General features: G+C 33.4%; 1 protein-coding gene across 1 annotated transcript in view; it reads left to right on the forward strand.

Annotated features, from left to right (window-relative positions):
* Sec63 (SEC63 homolog, protein translocation regulator) overlaps nucleotides 1-21,846 on the forward strand; it is a 64,769-nt gene extending 42,923 nt beyond the window's left edge. The window contains exons 13-21 of the mRNA XM_047558453.1: nucleotides 495-642; nucleotides 3,560-3,642; nucleotides 5,835-5,894; nucleotides 6,097-6,270; nucleotides 9,411-9,569; nucleotides 11,467-11,568; nucleotides 16,750-16,848; nucleotides 19,594-19,698; nucleotides 20,755-21,846. Coding sequence (XP_047414409.1) covers nucleotides 495-642; nucleotides 3,560-3,642; nucleotides 5,835-5,894; nucleotides 6,097-6,270; nucleotides 9,411-9,569; nucleotides 11,467-11,568; nucleotides 16,750-16,848; nucleotides 19,594-19,698; nucleotides 20,755-20,898 — 1,074 coding nt within the window. The 3' untranslated portion in view covers nucleotides 20,899-21,846. The remainder of the gene's footprint in view (nucleotides 1-494; nucleotides 643-3,559; nucleotides 3,643-5,834; nucleotides 5,895-6,096; nucleotides 6,271-9,410; nucleotides 9,570-11,466; nucleotides 11,569-16,749; nucleotides 16,849-19,593; nucleotides 19,699-20,754) is intronic.
* Nucleotides 21,847-23,587: the final 1,741 nt, after the last annotated feature.

Consider the following 23,587-nt stretch of genomic DNA (forward strand, 5'->3'; position numbering starts at 1 on the left):
GTACAGAAAATTCTTATTTAGAAAATATAATCTATAGTAAAAATATAATGAATTTTTAGGTTAGGTATAGCAAAAATATGTATAAATGGAAAGCTTGAAACACAAATAAAAATTACAAGTCTAGTAGAAGATTTTAAACTTTGCATGTAGTAGATGAAGGGAGAAGATAGACATTGAATTTGATATTATTAAGATAAAATTAATAAATGTACATTAGAAATTTATATTAAAAAGACAATTTGCTGTATTACTAAGTAATTGTGTTGCCCTTATAAATTTGATCATTTTAAGTCATAATTATAAAAATCTCAAAATTCAAAAACAGAACTTCACTTGTCTCATAATCTAATTTCTGTGAAAGTGCAAATTAACACCAAACATCTGAAAATTAAAGAACACTCTTACAAGTAATCATTTTGCCATGGTGTGTATCATTACAATAAGAATCATATTTAGAAAATAACGAAAATGAGAATATTATTTTTCTTTTTCAGTACAAAATTAAAACTATACAGGATTTGGTGAGTTTAAAAGAATCAGATCGTCACAGTCTACTACACTTTCTTGAAGATGAAAAGTATGAAGAGGTTATGGCTGTCCTTGGGAGTTTTCCCTATGTGACTATGGATATAAAATCACAGGGTAAGTGATAGGTTTCCATATTGATCATTGCTTCCTGTTAGATAGATTTGTTCTCATTCATTTGAATTCAGGATTCTCAGAACACTTAATTTAATAACATAACTTGCAGTGAGACTTTACAGAACTGTGATTTTCTTGTCAGTTTTACCATGTTGGAAATTGATGGATACTTAAATCTTTTTGAGAAAACTAATATAGCCCCGCTTTATTTTTGTTACAGTAAGATTAAGAACAAGGACTATCTTACAGTTCAGTTTTCAAGAATTTCTTAACTTTTCAGATTTTCACGTGTAGTGAAAAGAATGAGAGCTATGTGAAATACATCAAAGGAAGTAGCTGTAAAAGAAATAGCTACTTAGTACCGACATTAATTTTCAAAGCCCCAATTTATTTATAGTAAACCTTGAAAATTGCCATGTTTCTGCCACCTTTCATGTGTTTTTCTCACATTGTCTTCATTTCAAGTGAAGAAAAATTGAATATTTTTCTATTTATATAACTGCCCTGATGATCATGTTAATAACTGAATAAAATCATCTTAGAACACTGAGAATTAGAGGTCATCTGCTCCATTACTTCTTTATGGTGGTGTTCTACTCTGCTGTAACATTTACTGACGTGAGAGCATTCTTCTAGGTACCAAGAATGCAGGGACGTATTAGGAGGGCTTCCTGTCTTTAAAGGACTTATCTAGTTGAGGAAATAGGATTAAAAACAAAAGAACATTGGCTAAGTGTAAAGTGAGTGACAGACATTGTACCTGTGTTCTTGCAACAAATATTGACTGCTATCTCCTCTCTTGAGTGCTGGAGAAGGGGAGGTAAGACAGTCTCCGCCTTATTGAATTTGTCTTTTAATAGGCATTGAGCATGGTTAAATGATTTTCCAAGATTGGAGTGTTTGGGACAGGAAGGCAAACAATGCAATCTGGTTTCCATTTGCCTTGAGTTATACGACACAAGTAATAAAATCTTGGATCACTTTGGCAGGGATTTGGGATTACTTTGGGTCCATGAATTTTCAGACTTTAAAAACACTAATATAAAAAGTACATTTTTTTTCACCCCCAAAAGAAAGCCCATGCCCATCAGTAATCCCTCCCCATTTTGCCTAAAAAAAAAAAAAAAAAAAAAAGTACATTTAGGATTATATTGCTTTAACCAGAAACTGTTCAAATAAAAGTCTAGTTTAGGACTTAGAGATAATCTTTGATATAATTGAGGATTGCAAAAAGTACTTGCTCCTTAAAAAATGAATGTTAAAAGATTTTCTTACAAGAAATAAGGTAAGAGTATTCACTTTCACTCTTCTACTTCATAGCATCTTGTATAGACAGTTTATTTTGTGTTTTTACAGTGCTGTCTAAACATGTAATATGAGTGGTATAATTTGAAGGAAGAATAGAATTATAGAAGCAAGAAAAAGGCACTGATTAATACAGTAGTAGAGATGATGAATTTCTCCTTCTGCTCACACTAGGGGCTGTGTAGAATCTCATGGTAGGCTTTTTCTTCACATTAAAACATCAAATGGCATGTATACATTGATACAGCAATTGTTTCACATGTATTGCTCACATGTGTAAAGCTTTGCAAATGAAAAATGTGGACGGATATGTGACCCAGAGTTGATTTTTGATAATGGAGTCTTCCAGGCTGAAGAAGGGATACCATACTCTTTATTGATGCCCACTCATCACTCCTCACAGCCAGTAGTGGAGTTAGCAGGTATAGGTCATTGTTTTCCAGTTGGTGTTTCAGTAAAAGCCAGAACAGAGTATAAGCTTAGATGAGATTAATCTGTATAACAAGTATAACTTAGAAAAACTGTAGTCATAAATACGGAGAAGAAATCTTATAGACAAAAATCAGTAATAAAAAATGAATTAAGGGACTAGGGATATAACTCAGCTGGTAGACTGCTTGTCTTGCAAGCCCAAGGCCCTGGATTTAATCCTTAGCACCGCAAAAACAAAACAAACAAAAAAGAATTAAGACCTAGGGATGTGGCTCAATCATAAAGTACTTGCCTAGCATGTGTGATGATGCCCTGGGTGGATCCCCAGGGTCTGTCTGTTTCTCTTACACATACACACACACACACACACACACACACACACAGAATGTCTCTCTTACGTGCATGCAGGTAACACGCACGTGCGCACACACACACACATTATTTGAATAGAAGGTCAATGTTTTATTAATTTAATTTTGTTTTATATGTAGACATTTTGGGGATGTATGTATCATTTGGGGATGTATGTGGTTTGAAAATATTGAATAATTGGCAAAATTTTATTGTTTGGTACTGTTAATGGCAAAAAAAATTTCAAAGTTACTTTTAATATAAAGATAATATATTGAAGTTCTTGCCTTTAAAAAAATTGTCTGTTTATGGTGACTTAGTGTGTTTTCATTTTTTTATTCTGATAGGCATTGATCACACAGGTAAAAAATCTTGTGAATATAAACTTTGCACAAGAGTGACACTTTAATTTTTATATTACTATGAGCAAGCAAGTGAGCTGTTTTGGTAGTTCTAGTATCATATTGTGTTTTCAGAGTCCTGAGTTTGAAACTTGGCAGTGCCAAGGCAGCAATTGTGTGAATATGGGTATTTTATTTATTTCTGAACCTCAGTTTCTTCTTTAAAGTGGAAGTGATAATAAGTGATAGCACTCCTAGAGTTATTTTAGGGATTAAGGTCATATTTACCATTGAACCTTTAAAGTGCATTTACTAAATTGCTGAAGTATTTATAAGATAGTCAGTATTTTTAAATAAGCTTAAAATGTAATATGCTGAAAATACTGAATTACCAAATTGTTTTGTATATGTTAGATTTTGCTGTTTGCATTGACTTAGAATTTGACTTTTGTTTTTTCCTTTTTTTTTTTTTCCCTTTCATCTTACAGTATTGGATGATGAAGATAGCAACAACATCACAGTAGGATCCCTAGTTACAGTGTTGGTTAAATTGACAAGACAAACAATGGCAGTAAGTAGTCTATTTGTATTTTTATGCTTTAAAGAGTTATGTCTCAAGATTTTTATATTTAGTTTTCTCCATTTATTTTCTCAATTTAAGTAGTAATTTCTCAAAGTTGAAACTGATGTAGTAACTATCTTTGCAAATTCTGTTGGTTTTTTTAAAATTCTAAATTAATTTTTACACACACCAAAAAAATCTTAGAAAATAGATTAATTCTTTATATTTTCTGTAAAACGTTATTATAAAAGTGAGGTTACGTGAGCATAGTTCTTGAACAGTGAAGTGCTATATTAAACAGTAAAGGTAATTACTGATTGTTGAGAATTTAATTACTTAATCCTTTATAGTCAAATTTTTAGAGTGCTTACCTCTCTAAAATTTTTAGAGGATTTATTTTTTATTAAAAGAATTAAAAATTACAATGAAAATAACTTTTTCTGATGGTGTGAAAAGTTTATGCTCTCTGAGAAAAAAATTCAAGCAATTCAGAAAAGTATAGGGAAAATTTTATTTATTTAGGTACTAGAGATTGAACCCAGGGGCACTTAACCACTGAGTCACATCCACAGGTATTTTTATTTTTTATTTTGAGACTGTCAAAGCTGCTGGGCTGCTGGGATTACTGGCCTGTGCCACTTTGCATGACCAGAAAAATTTAAATAACCTAAAATCCCACAATTTTTAGATGACAGGTTTTAAAACTCCATTTTTAAAATACCCTAATGCATCTTTACCTGTAAAATTAAATATTTTTATCATGGATCCCTTCACTTACCCATCTCCCTGAGGAAGACCTATTGTCAGCCTCAGATGACCAGAATTCAGTTTATGTGTATCCTTTCATATTTTTCTCCTTTTCATATTTACCACTGGGCTTTTATAGTGCGTATGCTTTGCTTTTTTTGTTGTTATTGCTAAATATAGTCCTATTGTATGTGTTTCCTGCATCTTGTTTTTCTCCTTTTCTATTACATGTTTATATTATCATCCAAGTCAAGTGGTATATTGTAACTCATTGTTTTTAATGGACCTGTAGTATTTCAGCTTATTCAACTAGTGGTCAGTCCTACTCTGCTCTGGCATTTTTGACCATCTGCAGGAAATATATGCTACACATAAACCCCATGTTAAATATATCAAATCAAAAATGTTAATTTTATGATAGCAAGTAGTAAGGAAGCATTTAGTGTCTTGGACTCAGGGATGGATGGTGCTTCCTGGGAGAAAAGGAAACTAAGCCAGTGCCAAAATTAAGTTTAGAACCTAAAATTATGATACTAACATGCTTTGGAATTCCCACACTAAGAAATGAGCAAAAAAACTGGTCTTGGGCTGTTGACATTTCTGGGGGAGTTGTGTGTTTATTGGGGTTAGGGGAAATGGGGGAAACCTACCTTGACTAAGGAAAAGAATCACATTTTTTTTCCTTCTATTCTAGTATGAACTGTACTTAAGAAATCAAGTAGTGTTGTAGAATTCAGCTAATAGAGTAAATGAGGAAGTGGGAAGTGCTGATATAAAGATCTAGATAGTAAATATTTTAGGTTTTATAAGCTATACAGCCTTTGTAACAACACCTGAATTCATAGTAGCATGGTTGTGTTCCTATAAAAACATTGTTTTAAAAATTGGTGGCATGCCATAGTTTGCTGCCTCTAAGTTTCTGTTTCGAACCTGATCATTACAATTGTTAGCTTTAATGCTTCCAGGTAGTTTATTAAACACAACCCATATCACTTGTTATTTTCTAGTAGAGTCGTACTAGCATGTAAAACCTTATTTTAAAGCTTCTTTATTGATTCTAAAAGAATTATATGGTTAGTGGATATATCTTTAGTATATGTAGATATTCTCTGTGATCCACTTTTTAATTGCAGATACAATAAACAGTATCTCTGACAATAATGAATAAACTAATACTAGTTTTACGAAGGTCTTAGAAAATAATATGATGTTTAAATTCTTACAATGTTAAAATATTCACATTTGACTGCTGTTAAATAAAATTTTAAACTGAAGTATTTTTTATTTTATAATGAATTTGCATATCTTACAACTGCTAAATCTACTGTCCCTTCCTTGGTTGTAACCAGATTAAAAAAACACTTATCTGATACACAGTTTGAAAGATATCTTTGTTTATCTGAAGGGTAAATATAGACTGACATAGTTTATCTTTTTCTTCTTGCTACCCCTAGGAAGTATTTGAAAAGGAGCAGTCCATCTGTGCTGCAGAGGAACAGCCTGCAGAAGATGGGGTAAAAGCTGGAATTTTCTTATCTTTCTTGGAAAGAAATATTTTATTTACTTCTTGATTGGCTTATATTACTGTGGCGGGGGCGGTAATTTAACTTATGAAAACATACATTTAGTTTAGCCATTCTCATCTAAAAATTACTCTGACTTTAAATGAAACTGTTGCTGTGATTTACAAAGCATGATATGTGTTGTGATTTACAGCAGGGTGATACTAACAAGAATAAGACAAAAGGAGGATGGCAGCAAAAGACTAAAGGACCCAAGAAAATGACTAAATCAAAAAAAAAGAAAACTTTAAAAAAAAAAACTACACCTGTTCCATTATCACAGACAAAACAACAGAAACAAAAACAGGCAAATGGAGTCATTGGGAGTGTGAGTTTATTTATTATCATTGTAATTATCTTCATTGAGGTAAAAATATACTGAAATGTTTAAATATTATGTGTATAGTTTCTGAAGTTTTACATGTATATGTAACCATTAAACCCAAATCAAAATTTAAAAACCTTACTAACATCCTAGAAAGCGCCCTTTTTCTCCTTCTCAGTCAGTGACCCCTTCATTTACCTCAACTCTTCACCCCTCATTTTTCTGACTGTAATCACCAAAAATTAGTTTTGTTTAAAATTTCATGTAAGTGGAATTGGTTATGTCTGGTTGGTTTCATTAAACATAATGTCCATGGTGTTCATCTTTTTGTGTTGTTTGTAGCAGTAGTCTGTGTGTGTGTGTGTGTGTGTGTGTGTGTGTGTGTACACATATTTTCTTGTATGAATATACTATAATTTATCTGTGTATGCTTTTTGGACATTTGGATTATTTGCAGTTTTTACTCAATATGAATAAAGGCTCTGTGTTTATTCTTGTGCATGGCATTCTGTGAATAAATTACAGGATCATAAGATGTATTTTAACTCACAGAAAGAGCCTATTTTCCAAAGCTTCGCTGTTTTATGAACTGTTATCAAGAATATGTTCTACATCCTCACCAATACTTGCCTTTCCCAGTCTTTTAGCTTTTCAGTTGTTCTTTGGTAGTAATAGTATAGTTTTTATTTGTGTATACTTGATGACTTAATGTTGTTGAACACATTATCATATACTTGATCCTTTTTTTCTGCTGGCTTGTTTGTCTTATGGATTTGTTGGAGTCCCTTTTATATTCTGGATAAGCATTCTTACTTTTCCCCCCTCTTAATGGTAGCTTTTTGATGGTTCTTAATATTAACAAAGTTCATTTCATCAGTCTTTTGTCTTATGGTTAGTGCTTATGTGTCCTGTTTAAGATATCTTAGTCTAACCCAAGGACTTTGACATATTTTTCTGTTTTCTTCTAGAAACATTATTTTTTTTACTTGTTACATTTAGCTCTATGATCTGTCTTGAATTCATTTTCATGCACGGTGTGAGGTATGGAATACGGGCCACCTATTCTAGCACTATTTTTGAAAAGATCTTTTCCTCAGTGAATTTTAGTGGCACTTTGTCGTAAATATTTTTTATGATGTGTTGGTCTATGGAATTTCTAGTCCATTTTACTTATTTATTTGTGTGCCAGTACCATACTGTCTTAATTATAGCTTTATGCTAAGTCTTGAAATAAGACTAATTTTACTCATTCAGAGTCATCTTAGCTATTTTAGATCCCTTGCATTTCCAACTAAATATTTAGAATAGGTGTAAGCTACAGAAGTTGGATTAGTATTACATTGAATCTGAGGATCATCATTGAAGAATTGACAAGTTAACAATACTGAGTATTTTTATTCATGATCATGGTTTATCTTCATTAATTTGGAACTTCCTTAATTTTCTCAGCAGTGCTTTATAATTTTTAGTGGCAGAGGTATGACACATCTTATATTACATTTACTGCTCTATTTGTTGCCTTTTTTTGGTGTTATGACATTTAAAAAAATTATTCTTCAAAGTTTGTTGCTGGCATATAGAAATCTGGTTGCTTTCTAAAAATTGATCTTTTATTAAAGAGTCCTAGACATTCATAAATGTTTTAATGAAGATTTTCCACATACTCAGTCATGCTTTGTGTGATAGGAGGCAGTTTTGCCTTTTTCTTTTTAAGCCTAATACCCTTCTTGCCTTTCTCTGTTGGTTGGAATTTTCAGTGTGATATGAATGGAAGTGATGATAGTGGACACCCTTTGCTTTACTTTTTATCTTAGGAAGAAAGCATATTTTACCCCCAAGTATGATGTTAGCTGCAGAGTTTTGTATCATTCATCAGGTTAAGGAAGTATTTCCTTCTATTTTCTATTTGCTGAGAATTGTTTATCATGAGCAGATAGTGAATTTTATTAAATGCTTTTTCTGCATGTATTTAATGATCATTTTATTTATTTTTTTCCTTTTGTTAATGTTGTGAATTATATTGATGGATTTAAAATTTTTAAATCATCCTTGCATTCCTAAGTCAAATCTCATTTGATCATTGACATAGGATCCTTTTTCAAATATATATCTTGTTTGGACTCTTACAGCTGTTTTTATGAGAGAATATTGATGTGTCTCTTTTTTTCTCTTTTGAGAAGAAAATATTGGTATGTGTTTTCTTTTTTTTCTTATAATATCCTTGTCTGCTATTGTATCTGGCCTCATTAATCAAGCCAGGAAGTATTCTCTCTCTTTTTTCCTGAAAGAATTTTCTTCTTTTTTTTTTTTTTCTTATTTTGAAGAATTTTCTAATGGAAAAGCATTCAAACATAAACTGTTTCTTTACCATATGTTTTGTTCTTTTCTTAATTTATGTTAATTTTGTTTTTCAGGGGATTTGTCTATTTCTTCTAAATTATGAAGTTTATTGGCACAAATCTATATATTTTGGATCTAGTTAATCTTTTTTGTTTCCAATATTAATTTGTATTCTCTTCTTAAATATTCTTGTTTAGGGACTTATCAGTTTTACTAATCTTTTCAAAGAACTGTCTTTTGATTTTTTTGCTTTAATTTCCTGATTTCTAGTCAAGTATTTACTTCAACTTTTTTTGCATTTAATTTGCTGTTCCTTTTCTTGCTTCTTGAATTAACACTAGTAAATATTTTGCCCGGGATATTGACTTTCCTTGATGCATTATACCCTGCCAGTTACAGAAGATGACCCTATACTCCGATGACAATACTTTTCAATAAACTGTCCGTTTCCTCTCCTCACATAAAAAATATTGTATAATTGATGTTTTTAAAAGCTGAATCATCTTAGCCATTGTGGTAGTGTACTTTGAAAATAGAAATATTTTTGTCTTACAAACTATGAAGAATGGATAAAATAACAAACCTTAAATTAATAAACCAGGTAAGCCTGATGTTAAAATCTTCAGTCTTTCTCCCCCATCTCTATAAATAAATATATTTACAATTTTCTAAAATTCTGATTGGGTAGTGGAATTTTAATCTTAAGCCAGTTTGCTTATGTTGACAATTAGTTAGCTTAGGGACTTAGAATGATAAATCTTAATTAAGATGTTCAGAACTTTGTGCTTGCTTTTTCCCTTTAGGAAGCTGGCATGAAGGAAGATGAAGAAGAAGTTTCTGACAAAGGCAGTGATTCCGAAGAAGAAGAAACCAATAGAGATTCCCAGAGTGAGAAAGATGATGGTAGTGACAGAGAATCTGATAGAGAGCAAGATGAAAAACAAAACAAAGATGATGAAGCAGTAAGTTTACTACTAATAGATTTAAGTAATTGAGATTATACATACTCTGATGATTGTTTTGGGTTTTGTTAGTGTTCATTTGTTGCTTGCTTGCTTTCTGTTTATCTTAGAACCCATGTATTTTATGATTTCCTTACTTTGTGAGTTTTTTTTTTGTTTTTTTTGTTTTTTTTTTTTTAGGAATGTCAGTCAGGGTTTATAAAGGAAAATTGTTTCAAACAAGGATTGGAAATCCTAATTTTCTTAAATCTTAAATCGGTAGGTAGAATAGAACCTAGGCCTGAGATGAAGTCACTTTTCCCTCTTTAGGAATTTTCAGTATTAGGGTCTCTCTGGAAATTTGAATAAGGGAAGGTGGGTTATAAAATGGGTGGCAGTTACTTTGAAGGTCCTGTCACAGGTTCCAGGTAATGTTTAGGTGAAAAAACATTACTGTGGACTTTAATGTCAAGAGGTTAGTTAAGGGAAAGCTAACATTATGGAATGTCACCTTGTTTCATGGGTTATATAAGACGTTTAAGATGATGAGGTATGAAGTATAGGGGCAAAAATCTCATAGCATTAAGTTGTGCATGATTTATGGAAAAACTATAAAAGAAAGAATGTGGTCGACAAAGAATGGTCCTTAGAGGCTCACTGCAAACCGACGAGCTGTTTTTTGTGGTCTTTTTGACTGAGCCATTGATCTAAAAGTAACTCTACTTATTTGGGAGGGAAACCCTGAGTAGCCTCTGAAGCAAAAGGAAAGGCCAGGAAGAGGTACAGGGCAAAATAATAGAAGTATAAGGAGTGAATGCACCCATCCTTGGGAATGGTGGAAAACAATATGGATGACTACTTTCACTAGTTGCTAGGCCTTGGCTGTTTTTGTATTTTGAGAATTAAAATGATTGCTAAGAAATAAAAATCTATCAAGGAGATTATTTCCCCAGCCTCACTTTTAGAAAGTCGACAGTCTTTCCTGAGTGTCTTAGTGTTAATAGAGGTGATCTTAAGGTTTTGACAGACTAGTTTCTTCAGATGACCAAAAATACATTCATACAGCCAACAAATAATTATTCATGATCTGTCCCATCCCAAGCACTGTCTTAGATGACAATGCAAGCCAAATAGGAAACAGTTTCTCTCCTTGAATGATATGCAGGCTAGTGGTGTAGGCAGACTTGTAAATAAACAGTGCGTATGTGAGATTAACATACATTTTATGCAAGGTATAGTGATAGCACAAAGGAAGGAGTGATCAACTCCGTTCTGAGGCAGAAGGAAGTTTGTAGAAGGCTTTATTCAGGAGTTTGTACTAAATTGGCCCTAAAAGAAGAATGAATAGGAATTTGACAGAGAAAGGGAAGGACAAAAATCCAAACAGGGTTTAAGAGGAGTGAATTAGTTTGGTAACTTCAGCAAAGTATAGGTAGTTTGAAATAATGAGAATTAAAAGCACAAGGAGAAAAGCAAAGGCAGGAGTCCAGCAATAGGCCATGGTCAGATTACTAGGTGGATGAGGTGGCACATGCCTGTAATCCCAGCGATTTGGGCGGCTGAGGCAGGAGGATCATGAGTTCAAACCCAGTCTTAGCAATTTAGCGAGGCCCTAATATTAGCGAGACCCTGTCTCTAATAAAATATTAAAAAAGGACTGGGAATGTGATCCAGTGTTAGTGCCCCTGGGTTCAATCCCTGGTACCTCCCCAACTCCCCCCAAAATAAAGATTATAAGTGGTTGTGTGGTGCTGTGGAGGTTAGAGGGATTGCAAGTTTGAGCTGGGAGATGATTTGATTTGTGGGACTGGACTTGTTCTAACCCTAATTAGTTAATTAGCATTGTCAAGAATAATAGAAACTCCTCAGAATGGTCAATCTATACCAGATTTCAGATCTTTTTATTATTATTTACTAGGAGTGGCAAGAATTACAACAGAGTATACAACGAAAGGAAAGAGCTCTACTGGAAACCAAATCAAAGATAACACATCCTGTGTATAGTCTTTACTTTCCTGAGGTGAGTTACACTTAGCCTAGTTTTCCTTATTCCATTCACTTTCTCCTCTCCTCAAATATTTCTCATTTGGATTTTATTACTCTTCAGAGTATACTTGCTCAAATACCCTAAATGTGGTCTATTCCTGATAGATTATGTTTTAAAGGATATATTGCAATATGAATTATTTTTAGTGAATATGTTATTTGAAAGGAGGATTGTTAACTTTTAAAATATTTCTGTGCTTCTCTTTTCTGTGCTCACATTATTGTTGTGCTTAATGATTATTTCTTATTAACAGTCATTAGTCTTTATCAGACAAGTGAATATGTTGCCTTTGACTGCTTGACAGTTGTGAATCTCGCCCCTGTCTAGTTCTAAACAGGATGAAAAATTCTTAAATTTTCTTTCTGAGGATTCTGTAATTGCCACCTGGAGCCATTAGAACTTGCTCTGATCCCAGTAATTACCCCAGTCCTTGGGAATGGGTGAGACTGTGGCTGTGGGATCAGCTGTGTTTTGAACCCTGAGCAGCTCAGTATGAGCTAGGCATGACTGAGTCTCAAGCTTAGGACAGAGCATTATAATGCTATTTGTTCTCTTGTTTACTTTGTTATTATGCCTGTTCAACTTTCTTTTTTTAATTTCTTTTCTTTTTTTAGTCATAGATGGTCACAGTACCTTTATTAATTTTATGTTCAAACCCAGTGCCTCACACACATGAGGCAAGCGCTCTACCACTGAGCCACAACCCCAGCCCCTTGTTCAACTCCTGATGTCCTTGCTAGCCTCTGTTGTCTTTCAAACTACTTTGGGATTCTCTTAACATTTTGCTTTTGAGGATGATTCTGACTATGGAGCAGAGGTCAAGAATTGGTTTCCCCCCAGTTCAGGGATACTGTTTCACAGACTGCCTTACAGCTTTGCTCTCTACTCATGTTTGACTGTGATCTCATATATAAATTTGCTTTCTGCTTGAAAATATCAATCCAGAGATGCTGGGACTGCTTAAGGCAAATTCCTAAATAATTTGGCTCTCTTACTAATAATTGAGTGGTTCTGCACAGACTTTTCTTTTGACTTGGAGAGAAGTCTTCCCAGGATTCCATCTTAATGCACACACTGATCTTCTGGCATGTCCTGAGCTTTAACCCATCTGTTGAGGCAAAATGCCCACTGCAGAGGTAGTTTGCCAACATCAAGCATCCCAGAATCAAGTGAATGAATTCCACACATTCGATTGGTTTAAAAAGTGCTGTGGGATGTGTATACTGCATAATTTGTACCCAGTTTCATTTTAGACCATATTTACTTGATAAATGAAACATTCCTTCATTCCCTTAGAACATTTTATCAGTGAAAATACCTTTTTCCTAGTATAATCTGCTTTTACATGATAAATATCTCAAAATGTCATTTATCACTTGTAATTTATGTAGGATCTTCCTGACATTTCCTTGTCTATTTTACCACATGCCTAACTACCCACTTAGTAATAATTAACTTACATTTTTTTTGAAATTAATTTATTATATTTAGTATGTTAAGAATGGTTTGGAATCTCATGCAACAGAAAGATCATTTTTTTAAAAAAGTGCAAATAACTCAACAGAATATTAGTTTCACTTTTTAAACAGGGACATCAGAAGCACAGGTACAGTGTCACTAATTGACATTCATCAGCTTTTGTAAATATGCTCAAGTGCATCTCATTGTAAACAATTTGAGAGAGTGAAGGGAAAGGCAGTCTCTAAATAGGGAGGAAAAGAAGAAATGCACACTCTTGAACATATCCTTATACTGCTTATACTACATACATGATGTGCTAATGATGTTTCTGACATGTCAGAACTACTTAAATGAGAGATTGAGATTGTAGCTCATTTCACTAATAATCATAACTGTCATTTATTGTACACTGTATACTAATAGAACTCTAACATATATTTTACTTGTATTATCTCAGTTCATCTACAACACTCATATAACAGAGAAGAAAAACTAGATTTAGAGAGGTGAAGTAACCCAGGTATGTGTAGCTTTAAAGCAAGTGTTTGCAAAATATAGTCTGCAGGCCAAATCTAGCTCCCTGTTTATTTTCGTAAACAAGACTTTATTGTAAATAAAGTTTTACTAAAATATACTTCTTTTTTTCATGTTGCAATGGCAGATCTGAGTAGCTACAACAGAGACTCTGTGACCCACAAAGTCTAGGTACTAATATTCCATCTTGAGATCATTATGTTTTTATATACTTTGTGTGTGCAGAAAACATATAGGCAAACATTATATATACAACTATCCCTGTGTGATTGTTCTAACCCTCTGGTTAGGCAGATGACTAAACAGTATTGGCAGGAGCTGTAATAGAGCACTGGTTGTTGAGCACACTGAGGTTTGGTGCTTCCTTGTCTTTCTAAATTTTTTAAGAAAATAGTTTTCTGTTTGTTCTTGATGTCTTTGTGCACTCTGGTGGCAGTTTCTTTACCCAAGTCTTTTAGCTTTCCTGATTTTTTTGAAATTGAACTAGAAATGCCAAGAAAATAATACACAATGACTAAAAATACATAGGCCCTAAGATGTTCTCTTACACTCTTGAGAGTAAAGTGCTTTAATGTATTGATATTTAATTTGACTACCTAAGTTCTTTCCACTCCTACTTTGTAGCTTTTGCTTATTACTTGCTAAGATTATTTGTTATATGAAATCGTAATAGTTAATTTTTTTATTATTGTTTGATTCATTGTACACAAATGGGGTACAGTTTTTCATGTCTTTGGTTTTACACGATGTAGTCACACCATTCATGTAATCATATATGTACATGGTGTAATAATGTTTGTCTCATTCCACCATCTTTCCTTCCCCGTCCCCTTTTTCCTCTCCCCCCCTATTTCCCTCTACACAATCCAAAGTTCCTCCATTCTTCCCTTACCCACCCCATTTGCCCCCTGTTATGTATCAGTATCTACTTATCAGAGAGAACATTTGGCCTTTGGTTTTTTGGGATTGGCTTATCTCACTTAGCATAATATTCTCCAACTCCATCCATTTACCTGCAAATGCCATAATTTTATTCTTATTTATGCCTGAGTAATAGTCCATTGTGTGTATATACCACAGTTTCTTTATTCATCTATTGAAGGGCATCTGTTGGTTCTACAGTTAGCTGTTGTTAATTGAGATGCTGTAAACATTGAAGTGGCTGCATCACTGTAGTATGCTGATTTTAAGTCCTTTGGGTACAGGCCAAGGAGTGGGATAACTGGGTCAAATGGTGATTCCATCCCAAGTTTTCTAAGGAACCTCCATACTGCTTTCCACAGTGGCTGCACCAATTTGCAGTCCCACCGGCAATGTGTGAGTGTACCTTTTTCCTCACATCCTTGCCAACACCTATTGTTGCTTGTATTCTTGATAATTGCCATTCTAATTGGAGTGAGATGAAATCTTAGGGTAGTTTTGATTTGCATTACTCTTTAGAGATGTTGAACATTTTTTCATATATTTGTTGATTGATTGTGTATCTTCTTCTGTGAAGTGTCTGCTCATTCCTTAGCCCATTTATTGATTGGGTTGTTTATTTTTGGGTTAAGTTTTTTTGAGTTCTTTGTAAATTCTGGAGATTAGTGCTGTATCTGAAGTGCGTGTGGTAAAGATTTTCTCCCACTCTTTAGGCTCTCTCTTCACATTATTGTTTTTCTTTGCTGAGTAAAAGCTTTTTAGTTTGAATCCATCCCACTTATTGATTCTTGTTTTTATTCCTTATGCTTTGGGGGTCTTGTTAAGGAAGTCTGATCCTAAGCCAACATGATGAAGATTTGGGCCTGCTTTTTCTTGTATTTGGTGCAGGGTCTATGATCTAATTCCTAGGTTCTTGATCCATTTTGAGTTGAGTTTTGTGCAGGGTGAGAAATAGTGGTTTAATTTCATTTTGCTTCATATGGATTTCCAGTTGAAGAGGCTATCTTTTCTCCATTGTATGTTTTTGGCACCTTTGTCTAATATGAGATAACTGTATTTTTGTGGGTTTATCTCTGTGTCCTCTGTTCGGTACCATTGGGTCTACCTGTCTGTTTTGGTGCCAGTACCATGATGTTTTTGTTACTGTTGCTCTGTAGTATAGTTTAAGGTCTGGTATTGTGATACCTGCTGCTTTACTCTTCCCTGCTAAGGATTGCTTTGGCTATCCTGGGTCTCTTATTTTTCCAAATGAATTTCATGATTGCTTTCTCTATTTTGATGAGGAATGTCATTGGGATTTTAATTGGAATTTCATTGAATCTGTATAGTGCTTTTGGTAGTATGACCATTTTGACAATATTAATTCTGCCTATCCAAGAACATGGGAGATTTCCATCTTCTAAGGTCTTTAATTTCTTTCTTTAGTGTTATGTAGTTTTCACTGTAGAGGACTTTCACCTCTTTTGTTAGATTGATTACCAAGTTTTTTTTTTTTTTTTTTTTTTTTTTTTTGAGGCTATTGTGAATGGGATAGTTTTCCTAATTTCTCTTTCAGAGGATTCATCACTTATGATGAAAAATGCATTAGATTTATGAGTGTTGATTTTATATCCTGCTACTTTGCCAAATTCATTTATTAGTTCTAAAAGTTTTCTGGTGAAATTTTTTTGATCTTCTAAATACAGAATCAAATCGTTGACAAATAGTGATAGTTTGAGTTCTTCTTTTCCTATTCTTATCCCTTTAATTTCTTTGGTTTGTGTAATTGCTCTGGCTAGAGTTTCAAGGATGATGTTATAGAAGTGGTAAAGATGGCATCCCTGTCTTGTTCCAGTTTTTAGAAGGGAATGCTTTCAGTTTTTCTCCAGTAAGCATGAAGTTGGCTTTGGGCTTTAGCATAGATGGCCTTTACAAGTTAATATATTTTTTGAGAATATCTTTTGTCATTTAAGGTGAATCAGGGTTTTTTAATGTGGAATCCATCTAAAGACTTATAAGAAACCCCCAATATTGCATACAAAGTTATTTTTGAAGAGTAAGGAATGGATCTATAAATAGTTAAGAAGAGTTTATTTATTTGGTAAATTATTGAACCAGGCACTGTGTAAGTGCTGAAGTATGCAGTGAACAAAAAACAAGGGCAGTATTCAAAAATAAGACAAGCCAAAAATGCTTCTCTAATTCTTTCTAATTATACTTGTACTGTTCTTATTTTTTATTTTTATTTTTTCCTTTTAGGAAAAACAAGAATGGTGGTGGCTTTATATTGCAGATAGGAAGGAGCAGACATTAATATCTATGCCATATCACGTGTGTACTCTAAAAGATACAGAAGAGGTAATCACTCAACAATAATAATACTTCCCATTTTTAACAATGTACAGCATCTTATCTTCATGCTGCTTTATAAAATCTGTTTAAAATATCAGTTTATCATAGCTTATTGCATTCTCTTGCAACCATTTTCTTACTATTCTCTGATATTTTGGGGGTGAGAGCTCATTGGAAATTTATGAAGAATTGTTAAAGGTAGACACCTTGGTCACTTTTAAAAACTTGTCAGTATAGTTTGTCAGTTTTTACTGTTAGTGTTCAAGAGCATATTTCTTTCCTCTTCCTCTCCAGAACTTAACATTTTATGAAAATTTACGATTTTTTTGTTCTCATTGGATTTGTGCGAAGTATTTTTTTGTCTTTAAAAAGCAAATGTAAGAATTGGTGGATTTAAATTTTTAGAATGAAATTTTTGACTATATGGCATTGCCTACTGTTATAACATCACAAAAGTAGCCTTGTGGTGAATGTCATTTACCCTTGGGAACTGTGTTCTGAGTTTTTTTTGTTTTTTTGTTTTTTGTTTTTTCCCCTTGATGTTTTTGGTTGTTACCTTTTCTTGGAAGAAGGTTCTATCTGTCTGAACTTGGCAGATAAGAGCAAAAGTTTTGAATTTCAAGATAATTCTAGATGTTGATTTTTAGTACAAAAATTTTTTTTAAAATTATAACCATGCAATAATGTGTGAAATAGTTTATTGTTTATTTGACACTTAAATATAGAATCAACTTAAGGGTATTTATTTGACTTTTTAAAAAAAAATGACCTGTTTTTGAATCAGTAATGCATTCACCTAAAAATTTCAGAAGATACAAAAGTGCATAAAGTGAAACATTTTGCATCTGTTTTTCCATCGCCTTTTCCTTTTCCTTTTCCTGGATACCATCAGTATTATCAAATTTTTATGTATTCTTCATGTAATATTATAGGTAAATTGTAAGCAAATGTACACATTGTTAATTCCCCCTCAGATTTTATATAAAAGGTGGCATATCTGTTTTACACCTTCCCTTTTTCTCTCAGTAATATAACTTATACATGTATCTCCCAAGAACAGGGGAGCCTTTGACTTCATAAGCACAATACAATTACTATACTCAAGGAATTTAAAATTGTTGTGATATTATCTAATATACAGTCCATATTCAAATTTTTTCAAATTTTTCACTAATGTCTTAGTTTTTTATTTTTCGTCGTTTTTTCCCCTAAGTTCAGGATCACACTTTGCATTTGGTTGTTGTGCCTCTTTTGTCTGGAACACTTTCTTGTTCTTTTTCATTTTGAATCTTTCATGACATTGACATTTCTCGAGTTCAAGCAAGGTGTTTTGTAGAATATCACTTAATGTGAATTTGTCTCACTGGTTACTCCTTATGTGCATCTTAAATATTTCTGGCAAGTATACAACACTGATGGTATACGTACTTGGTGCATCACATCAGGGGCATATTATGCCAGTTTGCCCCACATTAATGTTTTAAGTTTGCTTGGTTAGTTAAGGCTCTTTGCTATTATTGTGAAGGTATTTTCCCCACTCTGTGTGGCAATATCTGGGCCCTGTGTGAATATCCTATTCTCGCAGTCTTTTACCCAGTCATTTTAGCATACATTGATGAATCTTATGTAAATCAGTTTTTATGCTGCTCTTTGTATTCAGTGTAGTTTGAATTTTCAGTTTCATTTTTTAGAATGGAATTGAGCACCTTCAGTGTGTTCCATACATATTTATTTTTGTGTGTGTTTGTGACCATTACTCATTTTTGTTGGGTCTTTTAAATGGGTTTGAATTTTTTTACTTTTTTAAATGTTAAGAAATAAACTTACTGTGATTGCCTTGTGCATGCTAGGTGAGTGCTGTACCACTGGGGTACACCCCAACCCCGAGTTTTTTTTTTTAAAGATTCTCCCATGATTTTGTTTTTCTAGTTTTATTTATTTTTTTTTATGATGTCCTGTATAAAATATATAATCTTGGCTGCAAAAATCTGGATTCTGGAGATTTAGATCACTAGAGCATCCAAATGTCATTTTAAAAAATGTGTTCTTCCTTCACCCAAGTGGAATTGAGACATCTGAGTATATTACTGCTTGTCTTTAAAGTCTGTGATTGATGGGTAGTAAAATACCTATTTGACTTTTTTTGGTCACTTATACTAGTAATAAGAAACTTTGGCCATAATTATCTCCTGTGTAGTGAAGTCTGTTTTATTTATTAACTCCAAACATTTCATTCATTTATACTTTTTTACTCTTCTTAATTTCTTCACTATACCAAGAGGATGGTCAACAAAGAAAGAACATGGTTGGTTACTTTAAATGTGCTTTCTTGAATTGTGAAGGTACAGATTAAAGATTAACACCATCAATTCTGCCTAATTTGATTTCCTTTTGTATAGAATATGTAATAGATAAACATATTTCACATATGTATGTTATTGTTGTTGGGCCTTTTGTAACACTAGTTAGGACTTGCTGTATCATCTGAGTAAAACCTGACTGTTAAGTACTCTGGTCTAGGAATTTTAAGGGTATACTGTTGTTTCCTCCTCAAAATGGAGAATTTTTTTTTTTTTTGCTTTTTTTTTTTTTTTTAGCTGTTGATAGATCTTTATTTTATTCTTTTATTTATATGTGGTGCTGAGAATCAAACCCAGTGCCTCACACATGGTAGGCAAGCACTCTTCTACCACTGAACCACAACCGCAGCCCTCAAAATGGAGGTTTTTAAGTGTTAATTTTATCTTCTAGGTAGAATTGAAGTTTCCTGCACCAGGAAAACCTGGGAATTATCAGTACACAGTGTTTCTGAGGTCAGACTCCTATATGGGTTTGGATCAAATTAAACCATTGAAGGTAAGAATAGTGTTTCTTCAATAAATACAGTAGACTATTGGAGTAAGTACTTGAGTTCGAGGGAAGCATTTCTAGTTTTGAAATGCAGAGCAATGGAAGGAAAAGGAGATCCTTCCATGCTTTTCCAATAATAAACTTAAGTTGTTGAGTTAGATTTTTAAGAGGTGTGATGAGTATCTTGACTATAAATTATATTAGTATGTCCATATTTATATGCTGTAACTTAAAGGACCTCACCAAATGGTTGTTTTCTTTTAAAAGCATATAGATTTTTACTGCACATTCTATTGGAATGTTTATTAATCTGTGAAACCATTTTTAAGATCATCTTAGAACACTTTTTTTTTATCATTTGAAGCACACTTTTATCAGTGTTTACCGTTTCACTTGACCTTTTTATAAAAAGCATTCTGTTAGAGAGATTGTGCTTAAGCATTGTTGCCAGGAAAAGAGTAAAATAAGCTTGTATTTTCCCATGAGAGTTCTGTTAGAGGCTACAAAATATCTTTTTGAAGGTCATACTTTAGTTTTTTGGGAGGTGGAGTGGGGTGGGCTGGGTACCAGGGATTGAACCCAAGGGTACTTAATCACTGAGCCACATTCCCAGCCCTTTCAAATGTGTTAGAGACAGGATCTTGCTGAGTTGCTGAGGCTGGTTTTGATCTCCAAATCCTCCTGCCTCAGCCTCCTGAGCCCCTGGGATTACAGGTGTGTACCACTATGCCTGGCTCCCTAGTTTTTCTTCTTTCAGCAGAATTTTAAGATATCACTCAGCATTCCTGCTCAGGAATCATGATCATTAGTCTTTTGTTCCATAGAAATACATTCATAAATAGTTCTGTAAAATCAGAATATCAAACTTAGAAATATAACTAATTTACATGTTAGTAGATTTACTTATTTCTAGGATAAAGTGCCTTCTCTAAATGTGTTGAATTTAGAGTTGCATCTATAAAAATCTGTATTTTGCTGTGTTAAAAGAAAAACTATTCTTTACCAGATATTTCTTCCATTATTCCTCCCAAATTTTCTAACATCTACATTACTTCTTCATAGTTGGAAGTTCATGAGGCTAAGCCTGTGCCAGAAAATCACCCTCAGTGGGATACAGCAATAGAGGGGGATGAAGACCAGGAGGACAGCGAGGGCTTTGAAGATAGCTTTGAGGAAGAAGAAGAGGAAGAGGAAGATGATGACTAATCAGTACTATCAGTGGACCACAGTGTTTGCACATATTTGCAAACTTTTGCTGTTTTGGAAGTGTATAATAAACCAGAAACAGTGCAGAACCGATATTGAAGGAAGTGTTAGTTTCTTTACTAGAAATGGGTGCATAAAATAACTAGGCAATTGGCGGTGCCTTGGTACAATCTGAAAAAAACATTTAGGATGTTTAGGGCTTATTAAAGTCTTTCAAGTATGGGATGGTGCATTTATTTCATCTGCAAATTATAATAAATCCTTTGTTATAACTGTCCAAAGTGTGGGCTATGTATTATCTGATCAATTTATGGTCCCAGTAAAAGTGAAGGTACATGAAAATTTATAAATGAGCAACTTTTCTTTGTTCAGCTTTAGTTTTTAGTAAACATTAAAATATTGTAAACATCACAAATGTTTTAAGTAACATCTGCTCAAATTTTAAATGCCTTGATAAACTATGTTACTCATGTATTGCTATTTTGCAGGTGATGAGACTCTAACAGCTCCATACATGGATTTAAGCCTTTTATTTTCACCTATCTTGGTCATAAGTTGACATTCTCTCACATTCCACATAATATAGAGGGCTACATTTTGGGATTTTGCTTTCTTAATTGCCCAGAGTTATTTGAGAGATTATAAAGATGACTTTTAATGGCTTAAAACATTTTTAAGCCTCTTATCTTAGCAGATCAGTGCAGGATCTAATTCTTTTGATAAGCTAGCTATAGGTCTAAAAGTAATTGTGGGACCATATGTTCTCTGATGTTGGTGGTTTATGTTATTAGACCTTTTTTAAAAGGTTCACTATAAAAGCTGAACTACATTCTTAGCTTTTAATCTACCTATCAGAAACCTTTTAAGGAAAATAAATATAACATGCAAAGGAGGTATCTTTTTGTATTCATTTTGGACTCCTGTTAATAAAATAGAAGTTTGACTCATTTTATGTTTGAAATTGTCTTTGTCTTTTTATTTTCAGAGAAAGGACATAAATAGGGTAATCCATTTTTTTTTCCCCCAACTAAAAATGTAATAAGACTAAGTGACTGCTATCTTGGTATACCATAGGAAAACCCCTGAGTGAGAGGGATTTCCCCTCACACAGTACAACCAAAAGGGTTGTGCTTAATAAAAAGTAGAAATGTGTATGCAGTGAACCAGTGGGGTGAGAGGAAAATTTTTATTATATTAGACAGGGAGGAAACAAATCTGTAATATTATAAGATTGATAATTGATAATCCTCTCCTATCAAAATTTCCACAGACCTAAGTACTGTTGGAATACTGACTGTGACCTTGTTTAAAGGGTTGCTACTCTCCATGCAGAATTACCATTGGTATTTTGTTACTGTAGTAGTTAGAAATAAAATTTGGAAATTACCAAAAACACAAATGATTTTTTTGGTTCTAAATTTAGAATGCAATAATTGCTATCAAATGGTCAGAGAAGTTTTTCATTAGAACCTTGTTCACCAGTTTAGCCAGTCCTCTAATTGGGAGGCAGGAGGCTGTGCCACTGAAGATTTGTTTCACTTTACAAGTAAGAGGGTGGGTTTACTTTTAAAATCAGGTTTTGCAGTGAAGCTGCAGTGTGGGTTGAGGCAGCTGCTAGTCATGCAAATGAGGTAGGGAGTGAGCCAACTTATGTAAATGAAAGGAGGGAGATGTTAGAGAAAGCAAGTAGCATAAGGTCAAGGACATTGAACAAACAAGCCAATGTTAAGGTTCACATTTCCTAGACTTATTGAAACATACTTTCAAGAAAAGAATTTCTTTTTTAGTGGTGATTTTGCCTTAAGGAGGTTTAGCAAAGTTCATTGAAATAACTGACTTCTTTGGTGAGGGGGATTTCCCACCCTAAAAACTCACCATAATGCAAAAACAGTATCACCTCCACATCAGAGAGGCCCACTGGTTTGTTTCCTTTGTGTATGAACATCCTAACCAAATAAAACAAATTTACTCTGGTACATACCTTAGGTACCTCTTTCCATATTGCAGTAATGAAAGAACTTTTGTGGTTCTCATCTCTCCACTAAGTTACCAAACTCCATAATAAGTGAAGTTTCATTTTTCTATCAAAAAACAGTGACATTTTGTCAACAAATGAGCATATAGATGAAAACATACTATGAACAGGATGAAATTGGTTATGAAATTATTTAAATCATGTAGTATTTTAATCTCTTTAAATTGGTTAAGTACCTATTAAAACCAAATGCAACCTTCCATGAGGAGACTTTATTACCACTATTGAAAGTGTATCAGTTGTCAATGTTAGCATTATAAAACTTGATGTGGGCCCCAATGTGTTTTCCATTTGAAGAGCTCAATCTCAAAGTTACTCAGATACTCACATCCTCTAAATTTTTAAAAAATATTTGTGAATTTTTAAATTGAGCACATTGAATTAGTTTCTCTATATAGAACAATACTTGTGCTCTGCTCTACTTCTGCGCTGAGGGGTTGGAGAAGGACAGGCTGTCAGCTGTACCAGCCACTTTGTGTTGGGAGGCAGGGGACCAGAGATACCAACATCTTCTACGGAAATGGGGAGCGGCACGTTATTCTTGCCATGACGTTTTTTCAGTTGTTTCAGTCAATCCAAACCATAATGTTCTTTAGTAGCAATTCATATTTCAAATGTAATTCAACACCTCACATATTTTTGAGTGATTGTTCA

The sequence above is a fragment of the Sciurus carolinensis genome, chromosome 7, assembly GCF_902686445.1.
Source record: "Sciurus carolinensis chromosome 7, mSciCar1.2, whole genome shotgun sequence".
Lineage (NCBI taxonomy): Eukaryota > Metazoa > Chordata > Mammalia > Rodentia > Sciuridae > Sciurus > Sciurus carolinensis.